This window comes from Camelina sativa, chromosome 5, assembly GCF_030686135.1.
Source record: "Camelina sativa cultivar CO46 ecotype springtype chromosome 5, ASM3068613v1".
Classification (NCBI taxonomy): Eukaryota; Viridiplantae; Streptophyta; class Magnoliopsida; order Brassicales; family Brassicaceae; genus Camelina; species Camelina sativa.
The window spans coordinates 22,300,003-22,315,927 of NC_141884.1; the positions used below are offsets into that span (position 1 = coordinate 22,300,003).

A 15,925-nucleotide genomic window follows, 5' to 3' on the forward strand; every position below is an offset into this window, starting at 1 on the left:
GTATATCGTATGAAGGAATCGGCAGGTTAGGTGTTGGAGTGTGTTTCACTTATTTGAATAGAAATGATTAGATTTAAGGAACATTTATGAATTGTTTTTTTAATGCTCGTCTTTTTTTTTTAATGCAAATAGCAATATGGTGTTTTGATCTCTGTGTGGGTAGTATCAAAGACAGGGAAGCAAGTCAAAAAGGTTGTCGGTGTGAATTAAATTAAAACCCACAAGACATCATATCAATATATCATGTTGTTTTACTCTAAACATTACATTATGGTTCCATTTTGTTTAGCAAGTTTTTGCTTAGTTTTTAACATTACATTACATAATTATGGTTCCATTATCCTCAAGAAAAAAAGAGTCAAATGCAGCGTAAAAAGCTTCGTCCTGTTTTATAATATTCCAAGATAAGACGTGTGTTAATTATTTCGGTTCTGATCGATTTCAGACTTTAAATATTATAATGAAACCACAATCATGTTTAGATACAAATACAATGTGAATTTTTTTCATTTTGTTAGACATAGAAAAAAGAAAAAAAATGTGTAAATTATAAATGCATTTAAATTTTCTATATACCCCCATCTAAATAACATGCAATTGTCTTCTGATTGGTGACCTTCAGGATAAGTGGCATTGTCACCTCTACAAGGTCATCAAGCACGAGAGCTAAACTCCTTGCAAAAGAATGGTTTGTTTTGATTATGATTTCTACGTTAAACTATGAGACTACTCATCTTTTAGTTGTGGATCAAACTATGTGTCTAAACACCGATATCAAAAAGGTGATTTACACATTCATTTGAATTAATTTAAAAACTAGTTTTAGATTCAAGAAGAATATATGGACCCTAAATCTAGTAATTATAACCTAGATTCGTCAAATCTATAGTTATTAAGGAAAAAAAAATGTTGTATTGGATCTATTGTACACGCGGCAATCACAGGATGGTTAGTCGGCTTGAAGAAGGAAAAATTGGTGTCTAAGTTCCAAGTGCAATGCATCTAAAATGACTATAATGAAATTTTGTATTTATATAATACGTATAATATTAAAGAAGATGAAAAAAAGAACACAGGTGGTGTGAGTTTGAAAATTTGAATCACAAGTACAATGAAAAGAAAGCAATGGCATTGGCAGCCGCATTTTAAAGTGGCCACAAATTTTTTCTTTAATCTATAGTGGATCAATTCTTACATTCCCCTTGGGTCCATCTTTGGATCAATTTTTACTTTCCATTAACCTTTTTTTTTTTTGAAGTGTTGTACAGAAGAAGTCACGTCCAAAATTATGTAGGTTGAAAACCTGTTTGAATGTTATTTATAAACTTTATTGTTAATCCATGTGTATGTTAGTAGTATAGATGATCTATATATTTGAAAAGTTTAGATGTCATCGTAAACATTTTGTATGGAAAATTCCGTGAAGTACATATGTGGGGTCTAGCGCCGGGTTTTCAAAGAATTTACATGTCTTATACTCTACTTTCGGTCAGTAGACTACAATAGTTTGAACACATGCTTATTTGCTATTTTAATTTTTATTACAATATTGTCAACTAATCTTGTCGATTTGAGTAAGTATTTTCTCATATCTACACTATGAAATATGTAAATATTTGCCAAACTTATGTTATGTTCTTACATTTCCACGAAACTCTTAAAAGTATCAGCCCAATTGATTTGTTATAGGGTATCCTCTCTAATTTTTTTTTTTTTTGGGTTGTGTATATTAAGTTTTTTTTTTTTTTAAAGAAAAAAAGGAAGTGAGTAGCATGTTCGTAGGGCGTACTCCTACTTAGCGATAATGTTTTTGCAGGAACAATAACAACGGTAGGGTGAGTGTCAAATTGACGATATTTGCGGGTAACTACATTTATATGCTCACGGGTAGAAATTTGGCGATGTGGTGGTGATACAATCATACTTTTGTTTAAGTTGAAAAGAAACTATGAAAATTGTAAATTTGAAAAGAAACTATGAAAATTTCTAATTTCGTAAATAGATAGATTTTCATGTTTTCATATTAAATTATATAACAATATCCAAAAATAACATTCGATTAGGGTTTGATTTTTCACGGTGCGTCGAAATTTTTTAACTGATTCACTCATTGAATGAGGCTGGATATGAAACTATCAGTCCAGTTATAGATATGTCCAAAAAATTTGGACACGTAGTATGTTTTTCACCCCTGAAATGTGCTTCAGAAACGATATAAAAAAGTCAACTAATTACTTAATGCTTTTCAACATACTATCGTATATTCTTTTAAAGTTTAGTCTTAAAACTGGTACGTATACAATCAACAAGTCGTGTACCAATTGTTTTAATTATGAGTGATCGACTGTGATAGTAAAGTAAATCCTATGGATGGGTCAGTAAGATTTCCAGAGAATCGGATGTCCATTAACATTATGATTGATAAGTTACAAGTGGTATTTGAGTCAAGGTTAGACGGTAGTTTGAAACAATATCCACTTACATCACCAGCCTAATGATCTTGGATCATGAACGTAAATCATCAATGCTCATATGTTCATGCATACATTTCTAAGATTACAGACATTAAAAATGTTGTGCAAATTATTATTGATTATCTTCATGATAAAGTTACACGATATTACTTATATAGAGAAATAGGAGTAGACTTACTTCTAAAACTATTGTTTACATATAAGATTATATATAGAAAATAAAAACATGTTTCTCAAACTAGAATATTCAAAAATAAACTTTGTCCACTTCAATAGGATGTTTAGGAGGTTAGTATACGAAGAAGTTATACTTTTAGTCAAAATATCTCATTTCTTTAATAAGAAAACATTAGTTCACAAAAAGCACTTAATTAATTAAAAAAATTCTTATTTCTTTTATATGTGGATGTGCAAATATCTTATATTTCAAAACCAAAAAAAATCTCAAACATCTTATATTTGAAAGGGAAATGTAGCATATGATACTGTATCACTATTCCTATATCCGTTCATAATCTGGATCGATCTAAATTTGTAATCTCGATTAGTCTCAAAGATCTCAGTTGATATTGGACCACTTAAGTCTATCTACCAAAACTTTATATTCGTCTTAAATATTGAAGTCTTAAATATTTCGATTAAGACATGTTATTTTATTTTTTTGGTGAGACCGATTAAGACATGTTATGTTGGGTCGGCACTTTCAATCTAGAAACAAATTTGGATGGTTACCCAATAGAGATCTATTAATTGTATAAATAACAATACTTTTTTATCATATTAATCTGTAGAAGCAGGTGGATCAAACAGTAGACGTTACCACTAGAACTAACTAATGCTTTTACCAAACTCAATACAAAAAGTAATCTGATTAATTTTTAAAAAAATCTTTTAGGATATATTGGATATTTCCTGAAAATGGAGGATGATATAAATCCATGTTGGGCTATAAAGCCGATATTCACTCCTCCTTGAATGGCTAAAAATCGTTCGTAACTTTGGACATAAATTCTTCAAAAGCAATTATAATGATGCGACCTCGTTGCTAATTGGATCTTTTTATATCGTTACTTTGAAGATTTTCATTTGTTCCGGAATATAGCAAATGAAAAACTTCTGTGATAGGTCTTCTATATCATGGATTTGCAGAAGTTATGCATACGACTACAGTTGTATAATTATATAATATTTGAAAACACACAGTTTTTTTTATACATCTAGAAAATATACTCTAAAGTTCTGTACTAGTGTTGCTTTATGTTAATAATATAGGAGAAATTGTTATAATTTTTTTTTTTGTAGATATCATTTTTAAAAAATATCCATTTTTTTGGCCATTTTCATTTTTGTCATCTTTTACACAACTACAATGTGTTAAATTGTTTTTAATTTTTATTTTTATTTTTAGGTTTGATTTCTCTATTTTACATTAATTTAGGAGTAAGGTTTAATATTAATGTTAGAGTTTAGTCATTTTGAAAATGGTATTATTGAAAATAGACAACAAGAGAAGGTTTTTTTGCAAATGTTCCTAATAATAAAAATTCCTTTTTGGTGTTAAAATTGACAAATTCATCAAAAAAAATTGAGAACCTTTTCTTCACCGAACCACAGTTTAGAGAAGTAGCTAGTGTTTTCAAGGTGTGACATGTAGGGGGCCGAAACTCGATTTTGTTAAGTGGAAAAAGACCTAAAGTTTTGTTGGGACGTGAAAAAACAATAATATCGATCTATAGAATTATGATTTTACGTAGCACACACTTTCTGGTTCAAATAATATTGGTACAATATCTGTAGTTTTGTTTCTACAGGAGAAAAGATGAAAAAAAATACCTTAGACAAAATCAGATAAAAATAAAGCAAATGATAAAAAAATATTTAATGTGGCGGTTTATATCAAATTTTAAATTTTTCTTGGATACAAATTATGATCTTTTTAATTTTATCAATACTAAGAAGTGGTAACTGGTCCAGTGAAGAGTCGGTGTTCGTGTTGTTGTGCATTTGCTTTGCTGTTCGAAACTGGTAAGCAAATTCTTTGTGATTTGTTTTTTTTTTTTTTTGGTTGGCCACTATAAACATTTAAACAGTCTAAGCTAATAGTTTATTCTTTTGTAAGGCAGAGGCGACTGAATATAGGACGGTAATGGATATAATAGGTAATTATGGTAGAGCCTCAGGACAAGAAGTTAATCTGGAAAAATCATTTATCATGTTTGGTAAGAAGGTCCCGTCGGATATACGATCTCAGTTGAAATCCGTTATTGGTATTTCTAAGGAGGGCGGCATGCGCTCTTATTTGAGTATTCTTGAAAACATGCAGGGTTCGAAAACTAAGGTTTTTAGCTATGTCAAGGATCGCTTGGATGATCGAGTAAATGGTTGGTCTGCGAAGCACTTATCGAAAGGGGGCAAGGAAATTATGATTAAATCAGTGGCTTTGGCACTTCCAACACATGTTATGTCATGTTATAAATTACCACAGGAGTTGACATCTAAATTAATGAGTGCTATCTCCACTTTTTGGTGGAAATCTAATGATAAGGCTCGAGGTTTGCACTGGGTTGCGTGAGACAAATTATGCAAAGATAAAAGTGAAGGGGGTTTGGGTTTCCGAGCTTTGGAACAATTTAATGACGCTATGCTGGCCAAACAGTTTTGGCAGTTAATTCACAATCCGTCGTCTTTAATGGTCCGGGTGATGAGAGGATGGTATTTCAGGAACAAACATCCTCTTATGGCAAATAAACCGAATAATCCTTCGTTTGCCTGGCAGAGTATTTATTCAACTAAGGGATTGGTGGAACAGGGAGCGCGATGGGCTGTAGGTTCTGGTTGTTCCATCTCGGTTTGGCGGGATCCATGGTTACCGGATATCCGTCCAAGATCTGTGAATGGTAGGGGGAGGTTTTTACTCCCGAGTTTGATGGTTAATCATTTAATTAATCCAGTTATAAAGGATTGGCATTTGCCTATTCTAGAGGAGTTCTTTGATCCCGTGGATATACCACTTATTCAGAGTTTTCCGGTTAGTAAAACTTCTCAACCGGATAGATTATTATGGCATTATACTAAGTCAGGCAAGTATTCGGTTAAGTCAGGTTATCGGTTAGCCCGGGAATTAATAGCGGAAGTGGAGTATGGGCCATCGTGCAGTTCTCTGCGGGCTCAGTCTTGAAAATTAGATGTACCCCCGAAGATTCAACATTTTTTCTGGCAAATTACGTCGGGTACTCTTCCTGTGTTAGAACGGCTCGCGTATCGGGGAGTTCGTTGTGATGTTTTGTGTAAGCGGTGCGGTTTGGCGATGGAAATGGAGACTATTAACCACGCACTTTTTGTTTGCCCCCGGTCGTGCAGTATTTGGGAGTTGGAACCAGGAGGTTTTCCATATGCCTCTATTTATGCGAATTTAGATTTCATTTTTTGGAGGGCGTCTTCTCAAGCCGGGGCTTCTGATATCATCTCTTCTCTCCCCTGGATTTTATGGTCACTTTGGGAAAACAGGAATAAAAAGGTTTTCCAGGGTATTGAGCTAGAGCCAATTGAGATTATAGATCAGGCGGCAACTGATAAATTAATTTGGGAGGAAGCCAAATCTTATACAGTGAGCAACCTCCTCCCTCCACCCTTAGTGGAGGAGAGGGATTCTTCTATTTGTTGTCAGGTTGATGGTTCATGGAAAGGAACGGACCCTTTTCAGGGTTTGGGTTGGTGGTACTGCAATGGAGATGATGCCACGCTTCTTTTGGGTGTTCGGAGTCTCAGACGAGGCCTTTTCCCCTACATACAGAATTACAAGCACTGATCTGGGTAATGGAGTCTTTACTGGCGGCTGGAGTTAGTTGTCAGGCCTTCGAGACGGATTGTGCAGAGCTGGTTGCGATGGTCCAGACGCCACATGATTGGCCCGCTTTCTCGAATTTATTGGAGGATTTCTCGCAGCTCCGCCCCTTCTAGCCATCCTTCTCCCTAGTCAAGATTTCTCACGACATCAATGTAAGAGCAGATTATCTTGCTCGGTCTTCAAGATCTTTACCTTCTGAATCGTTATTTGTAAACTCTTGTCTTCCTGTTTGGACAACCAATCATGAAATTCTTTTTTAATTTAATTATTAATGTTTGGTTGAAAAAAAAAAAAGTTTCTAACGTTTTATAACGTCTAAGTTAGTCTTGAATTCCAGTCCAATTATTTTTATAAGAAATAAGTATATACCCTAGTCAAAAAAAAATGTGATAACTAATAAGTGTTGACAAGTCAATTATATAAAATTAATCATCTACATTCCAACCATGTTTAATGTTTTTATGCAATGTGAATATGTGATAATATAACCACGTGGGAATGAATGCAATATAAAATTAAGTTATCAAAAAGACGAAAATTCAGTAAGAATCGTTTTCAACGAGTTGGCGTTAATGGCTTTTGTTAGACTACATATAAATGTACAGTGAAGTGTTTTCTTTTTTTTTCATACAAGTTTTTTTCGTTGTTCATATACATCATTATACGTAACGTATGAATGGTATATTTTTTATATTAATGCCAATAATATGAATATTGTTGAAAGCCAAAGTAGTAGTGAAACTCTTTTATTTCCATATAGTTAGAATTTATAAATCATTGTCACTTTCATTTAGTCTTGTGAATGTCTATCAATAGACCTAATCCATCAATTATTCCTCCTTTTTTTTTTTTCTTGTGAACGGCCAACAATTGTTCCTCACTTCACGGTTTCTGTCACTTTATTTCTTTCTCGCGAGAGGAAATTTGTTTTTTGAATTACAGAAAAGTTTAAAATAATTTCATCTCCAACGAGTCAAAATAATTATGCGAAAAATGTATACATATACTGTCTGTTTTTAGCCGTTAGGCAGTCTAGTTTTTGGCTGTTTATCTATTTTTTATAAATGGAAACCGTAAGCTTAATTTAGAAGACTGTGAAACCTAACAACTATAAATGCCTTTTAAAACAAAAAAAAAAAACCAAAAAATAACCTAACAACTATAAGGTATTTACTATGTCAGTAGAAGGTATTGATAACTCGATCCTCTAATTCCATAGATAGAAACTTCATGGTTTTCAGTTGAACAGAAGAGATTGGATTTCAAATATTATTATAGCCATTACCATTCATAAGACTTTTCTCTTTTGCTTTCGGGACATCACTTTTTGAAAGAATGTGTATAAAAGATTGTAGTTACAAAAGTCAAACGATTTGACTTTTTTCTTTAATTGTGGATCAAATTATGAATCCACAAAGAAATAATTACGTGGATATATAATAATTTAATGTATACCATCAAATTATGAGACCCGCTTAGCATCAATCTTCTTTTTTTTTTTTTTTATGTTATTCTTTTCTAGCAATAAAAACTGGAAAGGAATAACAAAAATTGGATGTGTTCATATGTCGCCAAAATGGAAAAAGGAGAATATTATAGACTTATAGTACGTATTCTATAATGTCAAGCTATAGATTATAATTATAAAATAGGACTTTTGATGTCCTTAGATATAGTCCTGATGAAATGATATTTCTTTTATATATATATATATATATATATATATATATATATATATATATATTAACTCCAAAATATGTGTAAATATATATACGGTTAGTCTACATGTTTTTTACTCCGATCTTACAAAACTCCGAACAAAAAATTGATGGGAAAAATCACCTTCCACCTTTGCTCTTCAAATGCGAATGGTCAAATTGCCTCGAGAAATCAAAGTCACATGCACCAGTGACTTCTTTAATTTCACAATATATAACTCGTGTTAGGTAACTTACATTTACCCTAAGAGGCCAACGAGTATCTCTAACGGGGAAAATGATTTTTTCATATACACGCACATGCTTGGAAAATATGAGAAGTTAACTTTCCGTTTTGAAAAGATAAAAGCATAAAGTAAAACGAGTACAGACTCAACAAATAACAATATTCAGTCTCCTAACCGTTCCACACACCTCAGGATTGAATGTTGATCACCTAGCACAGACGATATAATCAGAGTGGATGATGATGCTCATTTTTTTTGGATATACTAGTTCGAGACAACTTGTGTCGCTACAAAACTCGACCTCCACACGTGGAGAAGATCCAAAGAAATAATTTATGTCCTTGCAGTGACTCTCTTGTCTTTCCTAGTTATGAAAACATTGTGTTAGATGAGTCCCAAATGTTACTAATATCAGTAGAATCTATCTACCAATAATCCTTCTTATTTCTCAATAAAAAAAAGCAAAAAGATAAGTAATTAGGTGGATTATGAATTATGATCGACACAAGTGGAAAATTTTAACAGCGAGAACCGGAAAGGTGGACATGTTATAGTGGATGCTAGATTTTTGGGATTTCGAGTTGAAAAATAATAAACCATGCATATGCACAAAGTTAAAATGGATGATTAATTTTAGTGATAATGTAATACACACATTCTACCATCCCACCCTCCAATTTCGTACAAAGTCAATATGAACTTTTATTATGATTGGACCCTTCCTGAAACCTTTCCCATTCTTGGGATATCGCCACTTAATAATCTTTTTACTTATTTTTAATAATTTTTTTGTTTTGACAAACTAAACGTTGTATATCCCTACTACAAAGGATGCTCGAAGTTGTCCATAATAATGTTTTCAATTACAAATGAAGAGATGAAAGACCTTGTCTTGGTCATTTTTAAAGTTATATAGAAGTCGGACGGCTTAAATAAACTGTAGTTGAAGTATATTTTTGTTCTTGACCTCTGTGTTTAGTATTGACCCATATCATCCTGAGTTTATTTTTTGATAAATTGGTACTTGATACTTTGATAATTGATAGTATCATCCTAAGTTATAAAAAAAAATTGATGTCTACGTCCGAAAATGCCATGAATATGTAATGTACGTATTACATACGTCAGCATACACGTATAACGTATTGCGCTAACATCAGTTTTAGTTTTATTCTTCGCTTTAGAATCCCTGAGAAAGCGAATTTTCAATCTAAATCACAACAGTTATTTGAACCAACTTGATAGTGAGGCGTTGGACACGTCATAAGTCAAAATAAGCCATAAGAAAGGAATGTAATCCTACATCCTTTAACAAAAAAAAAAAATCAAACGAATGTAATCTTTGGAAAAAGAAAAGGAGGATAACGTCATAATAAAGTTTTATTTACTGTGTGAGATTGGAGGGTTGAACATCGTTGATGTTATTAAATGGGGCTTTAGTGAAATATGGGTTTCGGCCCAGCTTAGACAATATAATCAATGTATGTACCAAAGAACTAAAAGGTGTGTAAGATTAATTGTCCAAATGGTTGCTTAAAATTGAAAAAGTGAATTGGACAAAATTGAGTTGAATAATCTTTAAGCCATTCATCTTTAAAATAGTTGTTGAACAAGTTAAACATTTTTGCTGTAGAATTAGTTTATTTTTTCAATTTTTTAAGTTGAGTGAGTTAAATAGTTTTTTTTTTCAACTTTTTGAACCTTTTCCATTCAAATGGTGAAAGTTGGTTGAATAATTTTTTCCAACTCTTTCAACCTTTTCAACTATGCAACCATTTGCACCCTTAGTTGATTAAATATCGAAACATGTTGAGTCTTAAAATTCACAATGTTCTTCTAGGGTTATTTTTTCTATGTGTTTGTGGCTGTGCAACCATTTCTTGTTACAATGTTGAGCTGTGTAAGTAAGTTGATCTTTCTGTGTGGTCTTGGCTAAGGATGATCTAGTCTCTTAACATTATATTAAAACCAAAAGAAGGTATGATCTAGTGTGTGTGTGTGTCTAGCATTAGCTTTTCAGCATAAGGTGGGTGGGTTATAATGTAGCGGTAAATGACAGTGAGCAGCAGCAAGACTGAGTTCATGTTATTGATAGCTAGCTAGGATCTTCATAGCAAGTATAGCTATTTGGTTTGCTCGTGGCAACTAGGATGGAAACTAAATCATGCAAATTTTTGAGTTTGACATCTCGGAATCAATGTTTCTTCTTTTGTTTCTGCTTAGATTAACGCTTTTCTCTATTGTTGTTTTTGGTGTATGTTTATTTTGTAATTTTTTTTTTCGCTACTTGTATTCATTAGAATTTCTGTCAAAATTCGAAAATGGTATAAATACTTCACATTAATACCAAAAAGAAAGTACAATATAGCAATAATGAGAAATTATATTATATTACAACAAAAACCTTATCTCCAAAACATAAATTTGTTAATACTATATTTCTCAATTAATTGGGTCGGGTTCAGGTTTAGCTATCTACTGGGCTGCCCATTCCAAGTCAGGAGTTGAGAGTTCGAGTCCACTATGACCCAATAAGCCAATTCCAACTGAACCACCACTCTTTTGAAAAAATGCTTAGCAAAAAAGAAGAAATATATTTCTCAAGCAAACCTTTTGTGTATACTCCCGCAAAGGAATTTGAATATGCACCTCATTATTTTTCTAGGTTCATCGGCTTCTCGTATTTAGTTCAGCATGCAGCTTCTTCTTTTCTTAGACTTCTCGACGCTGCAGCATCTTCTTTCATCATTAAATTTGTATATAGCTAAGAAGAGTTGTGATTTAAATCATTGTAAATTTCAAGGAATAAGCTCTCTGGCATTTGCACAATTGTATCAAAGTCTCTGGCAGATCTTCCGCTCTTTTTCTTTTGCACAAATACAACAATTCTAATATTTTATACTTGACTGTAATATATTTGCCTAGTACGTGATACCAAAAAAAAAAAAAAACTCCAAAAAAATAACAACAGAGGTATTGAACTAATTGTGTCATTCACACAAATAGAAAGAGAGAGAAATCAATAATATAAAATTGTATGGATGACATTTCATGGAATATTATTATTCTCCAGATCGTGGAGAAATATATCAGAATCTTTGCAGATCATCGAGCCTAGGAATAAAGAAATATGTGGCTAGCACTCATGCGACCTTTACCATTGACAAAGCAATTTAAAGATTTTTTAATGGAAAAGAAATCTGCCTACCCTAAACTTATGTAACATTTTCATAAATTAAGATAAAGTCAAAACCGAAATAAATTCAAAGACAAAAACTATATCAAAAATGACATTTTTAATTAAGACATATTTGAAAATCTAAAACCTATATATTATCTCAGCTATAGTTTAAATTTATGAATTACCAGTATTAAAATAAACATATTGTATAAGAATTATCTCAGCTATACATCATCTTTATGTATTTCTTTTCAAAAGTTACTACTTTCCAATTTCAAAATATATATTTATACAGAAGAAAAATCCTTAAAAACACAAAAAGACTATATTGCATCAGAATGGATCGTTGTAAATTGATTTTTTTTTAATTTTATTTGGTTTTTGATGAAATTCGCTGGCTGAAGTTGTTATAATTTCTTTCAGTTCTATTTGAACTCGAGCAAAAAGAAAAAGTATTATTTTCAACTTGGCGTGTGAAACCCTTCCAACATGTTCCAAAAATTAAGATATTCGATCGTCACCAAATCAAATTTTTGATTCACAATTCCTAGTTCGAATTAGAATAGTTGTGACTTCTGAGCAAGAGAGGAAGATGTGAAAGTTTATGGGGGAAAAAGTTAAAAAGATTATGTACGTACGTGCATGTCTTGTCCCACCCAAAAGTAGAATAAATTATCAAAATTGAATAAATTATCAATCAATTTCAAAATCGTTTTCGATTATTGTTCCTATTAATTATGTACGTTTCTCAAGTACCAAAATGGAATAAGAAGCTTGAGGAAGAGTTTGATGACAGCTCCTGAAGAAAAACCAATACGCCAAATAACAATTTACAACCTGTGCTTTTCACATTTTGTTTTCTCGTTTTTCATTTTAAATTTCTCCTGTAAGATTTGACGTAAAATTATTATAAAAAAAAAGAAAAGAAAATGTTTTTACATAAACCAAGGCCACCAGCAAAAAAGAAAAAAAAGGTAATGGGAAAGATAAGTAACTAACATCCAAACAACCCATATACATAAAGATTTTTTTTGTCCCGCGGTATGTGATTTCTTGGTTAAATAAGTAACATAAAATGATAAAAGTAGATTATTTAGGTATTGGATCCTTGAGGTATATGGTGCATATTACTCCGCTTGCGAATAAAGGTATTTTTTTTCCAATAGTGTGGAAAAAATAAAGTAAAATAAATTCATGACAAAATCAAATTACCTAACTGTTTTATATTAAAAATTCGATCCGTCGCGATTTGTTATCCACAGAAAAAAATAAAACGAAATAGTTTGCAAGTGCATGACATGGCTTACCTAGTTCCTTGAAACCAGCTTTATTTTTATGTAGTGGAGAATATCAAACAACTAAATGGAACATGAATGTGAAACTAAATTGGGATACGCTCCATATTCTTGAAATAATAAACCAATGGCTAGAGAAGGATCGCAAGCGGAATCATATTCCATTGCAATAACGTATATATTTTAATGAACAAACTTGGTCGACTTAAAACTTATATAAAGCTCCTCCATCTTTCTCTTCTATACATATCAGTCACAAGCAAATAAGTGAATATAATTTCCTCATACATAGACATTCAGAATATAATGGGTTCCAATGTTTCATCTGTGCATGATGTTCATTCATCAGTGGGAACCAAGAGTGCCATGATTGTTGAAATCGAATCAAGAAGACAATGGCGATCTCTCTTCGATTCCATGAAAGGCTCAAATAAATTGGTATGCATTACTTGAAAACCACGTATATTGTATTTCAATTCTGTAACCAAACTAGTCTCACATCCAAGAATGAAATGGTTTTGTAGGTGAATCTTATACTGTTTGTATTTTCCAGTTTTGTTTACATGCAAATAAAATGGTTTTGTTCTTGATAAAGCTAACTTAGGAAAATTTTGTGGTTTTGAAGCTAGTAATTGATTTCACAGCTGCATGGTGTGGACCTTGTAAAGCGATGGAACCTAGAGTTAAAGAGATTGCTTCCAAGTACTCAGACGTTGTGTTTGCTAGGGTTGATGTGGATAAGCTAATGGTAATTACTCTTTTTATTAATTATTATTACTTGAAGAAGAGTACTCATATATGTGGTTTTATTGTAACTAAAATCATGAACGTTGAGTTTCAAGACTAAGCTATTTGGTATATATTCTAGGATGTGGCTGAGACATACAAAGCTATTACCCTTCCAGCTTTTGTTTTAGTGAAGAGAGGAGAAGAGATTGATAGGGTTGTTGGAGCCAAACCTGTTGAACTTGTGAACAAGATTGAAAAACTTAGTGCTTAATTAAGGTTTTTATTTTGTTTCCTTAAAACAAAACAAAAGAAGTTTACTTGTGAGTGTGGTTTGATTGTTTGAAATTGGGTTTTATACCATTTGGTTTGTCGTTTTCTCAAAGAGTGAATAAAATTGTCACAATATGTTTGGACACCCTTGAGACATCATCACTCATTCTATGTTTTGACATGATCGCAAAAAAAAAACAAAAGAGTTATTTATTCTGTGTTTTGACATGAGCACAAAAACTATAATCTCTTAAGCGGTAGTCACATTGGTATAAAATTTATTCCTATCAAGGTAGAAAAATAAAAAAAGGGTAAAAACCAAAGGTTACTAGAAGAAGATTTTAAAGGATCAGGATAAATTGGATTACATCATCGAGAGCGTTTACAAAAAAAGAAAGATCAATTTTTGTTACTATTTCGCCATCAAGAAATGAGATCAAAACTGAAAATAAAAACCGATCAATTCTGTATATGTACACACTGAATTGACATTTGAATTCAAGATTATCTTGAATTAGTTGCCAATACCGCTTCCACCAAGAACTCTCTTGAGATCTGTCTTCTGTTCCAATGTTAGCCTTGCGGGGAAACCTATCTCAAAGTTGATTCTTAAATCTCCTCTCTTGGAATGTTCTTTAGAGATGGGCATTCCTTCATTAGGAATCACTATCTCCTGACCCGGTTTAACGATATCCAAAACCGGGATAGTCAGATTTCTCCCGTCTAATGTCGTTAAGCTTATAGTGATCCCTGTCAACGCCTCCAAAAGAGTAACTTTTTTTTCTACAATCAGACCATTACCGTCTCTTTTGTAAACCGAGTGCGGTTTCTCATCGATAACAAAGATGAGATCCGCGGGAGTAACACCGGCTTCTTGGTTTCCTTTCTCGGGGAATGTTATCTTTGTTCCTTTCTTCCATCCTGGTGTTATGTCTATCTTCAAGATCTCTTCCACCGGCTTTGACTTTCTGATATCAAAACATAATTAAGACACTGACACAATCAAGAAACCAAACTAACCAAAGAAAAATCAAATATAGCAACAAGAAAACTAATAAGGAAGATGACAAACAATATTAACATTAACATCACTAATTTCAAGATTCATCACAAAAACAGAACACGAAGATATTTATACACAAGACCATCCATTGGATAACACATGAATCAAAGAAGTAGGAATTTAACAAATCAAAATGGCGACGTCTCATCACGATCATGAGAGTTAATGGAGGAATACTAACCCAAAACCATCAGGAACAACGCGGGAAATTTTCATCTTCCTTCTCCCACCTTTATACAATTCCTCTAGAGTACAAGCCAGTTTACTCTCAATAGCCGGAGCTTTCCTATTCACCGGAGTTTTCCTATTCGTCTGACCTCCCGCCTCCGCACTTTTAAACCTCCCACCACCACCACCGCCGAAGACTTTCTCAGATGCACCGAAAAACTCAGCGAAAATATCTTCAGCATCACGTGGATAATACCTGAATCCAGCATTGTTAACGGAAGAGTAGTTCCGTTGCTGAGACGACACCGTTTCTGACGCGGTAGGTACATCGGAAGATTTAAGTCCATCTTCACCATATTGATCGTAGATCTGACGTTTGTTAGGATCACTTAAAACATCGTAAGCTTCAGAGATCTCTTTAAACTTGGTTTCAGCTTCTTTCTTGTCTGAAGTTGGGTTCTTGTCAGGGTGCCATTTCATTGCAAGCCTTCTGTACGATTTCTTTAGATCGTCTTCGGTTGCGCTTGGATTCACGTTGAGCACGTTGTAGTAATCAACCCCCATTTTGATAACAGCAGTTGGAAATCGTTCACGAAGCTTACGAGAAAGTGTTGAGAATGAGAAAGACAGAGTTAGGGAGAAAGAATAGAAAAAGAAGAGAAAGCGTGAGTAAGGAGATAAAGAAGATAGGAGTGGAGTACGTGTGTGTAAGTAAGGTTAGAAGAAGAAACATGACAAGCATAATGTAATGGGAGACAATGTTATCTTTGAATACTCTTAATCCTTATTTTAAAAATCCCTACATACCACGATTACGCTCCGTAAAATCGCTAGACCACCTTCTCCACCTTAATTAATAATTAATTCTCTCATAGCATCAATTATCCGATTATGTCTATCTAATTTAATTATAATCCGCTAATCTGATTATTTCCACTTAATTTTATGTATAC

At 32.8% G+C, this 15,925-nt stretch overlaps 4 protein-coding genes across 4 annotated transcripts; 3 read left to right on the plus strand and 1 right to left on the minus strand.

The window, feature by feature from the left end:
* Positions 1-4,620: 4,620 nt before the first annotated feature.
* LOC147944186 (uncharacterized) lies at positions 4,621-5,652 on the plus strand. Its single transcript, XM_087512490.1, has 3 exons — positions 4,621-5,026; positions 5,131-5,186; positions 5,284-5,652. The coding sequence occupies exons 1-3, from the start codon at positions 4,621-4,623 to the stop codon at positions 5,650-5,652; spliced, it is 831 nt and encodes a 276-aa protein (XP_087368616.1).
* Positions 5,653-5,781: 129 nt separating this feature from the next.
* On the plus strand, positions 5,782-6,282 carry LOC104789381 (uncharacterized). Its single transcript, XM_010515090.2, has one exon. It carries the CDS (start codon positions 5,782-5,784, stop codon positions 6,280-6,282), a length of 501 nt encoding a protein of 166 aa, XP_010513392.2.
* A 6,525-nt stretch (positions 6,283-12,807) lies between these two features.
* On the plus strand, positions 12,808-13,888 carry LOC104787198 (thioredoxin H7). Its single transcript, XM_010512729.2, has 3 exons — positions 12,808-13,180; positions 13,368-13,490; positions 13,611-13,888. Exons 1-3 carry the CDS (start codon positions 13,049-13,051, stop codon positions 13,740-13,742), a joined length of 387 nt encoding a protein of 128 aa, XP_010511031.1. The 5' UTR covers positions 12,808-13,048; the 3' UTR covers positions 13,743-13,888.
* Positions 13,889-14,081: 193 nt separating this feature from the next.
* On the minus strand, positions 14,082-15,670 carry LOC104787199 (uncharacterized). Its single transcript, XM_010512730.2, has 2 exons — positions 14,986-15,670; positions 14,082-14,709 (listed from the first exon to the last, which is right to left on the minus strand). The coding sequence occupies exons 1-2, from the start codon at positions 15,534-15,536 to the stop codon at positions 14,256-14,258; spliced, it is 1,005 nt and encodes a 334-aa protein (XP_010511032.2). The 5' UTR covers positions 15,537-15,670; the 3' UTR covers positions 14,082-14,255.
* Positions 15,671-15,925: the final 255 nt, after the last annotated feature.

Bases quoted from the DNA above. Each gene is read 5' to 3' on its own strand.
- LOC104787199 (XM_010512730.2), bottom strand. From the start codon at position 15,536: ATGGGGGTTGATTACTACAACGTGCTCAACGTGAATCCAAGCGCAACC. The intron at 14,710-14,985 runs GTTAGTATTCCT...TTTTGATATCAG, and splicing joins GTTGTTCCTGATGGTTTTGG to AAAGTCAAAGCCGGTGGAAG.
- LOC104789381 (XM_010515090.2), top strand. From the start codon at position 5,782: ATGGAAATGGAGACTATTAACCACGCACTTTTTGTTTGCCCCCGGTCG.
- LOC147944186 (XM_087512490.1), top strand. From the start codon at position 4,621: ATGGATATAATAGGTAATTATGGTAGAGCCTCAGGACAAGAAGTTAAT. The intron at 5,027-5,130 runs GTTTGCACTGGG...CTGGCCAAACAG, and splicing joins ATCTAATGATAAGGCTCGAG to TTTTGGCAGTTAATTCACAA. The intron at 5,187-5,283 runs GTATTTCAGGAA...TTGGTGGAACAG, and splicing joins GTCCGGGTGATGAGAGGATG to GGAGCGCGATGGGCTGTAGG.
- LOC104787198 (XM_010512729.2), top strand. From the start codon at position 13,049: ATGGGTTCCAATGTTTCATCTGTGCATGATGTTCATTCATCAGTGGGA. The intron at 13,181-13,367 runs GTATGCATTACT...GTGGTTTTGAAG, and splicing joins TGAAAGGCTCAAATAAATTG to CTAGTAATTGATTTCACAGC. The intron at 13,491-13,610 runs GTAATTACTCTT...TATATATTCTAG, and splicing joins TTGATGTGGATAAGCTAATG to GATGTGGCTGAGACATACAA.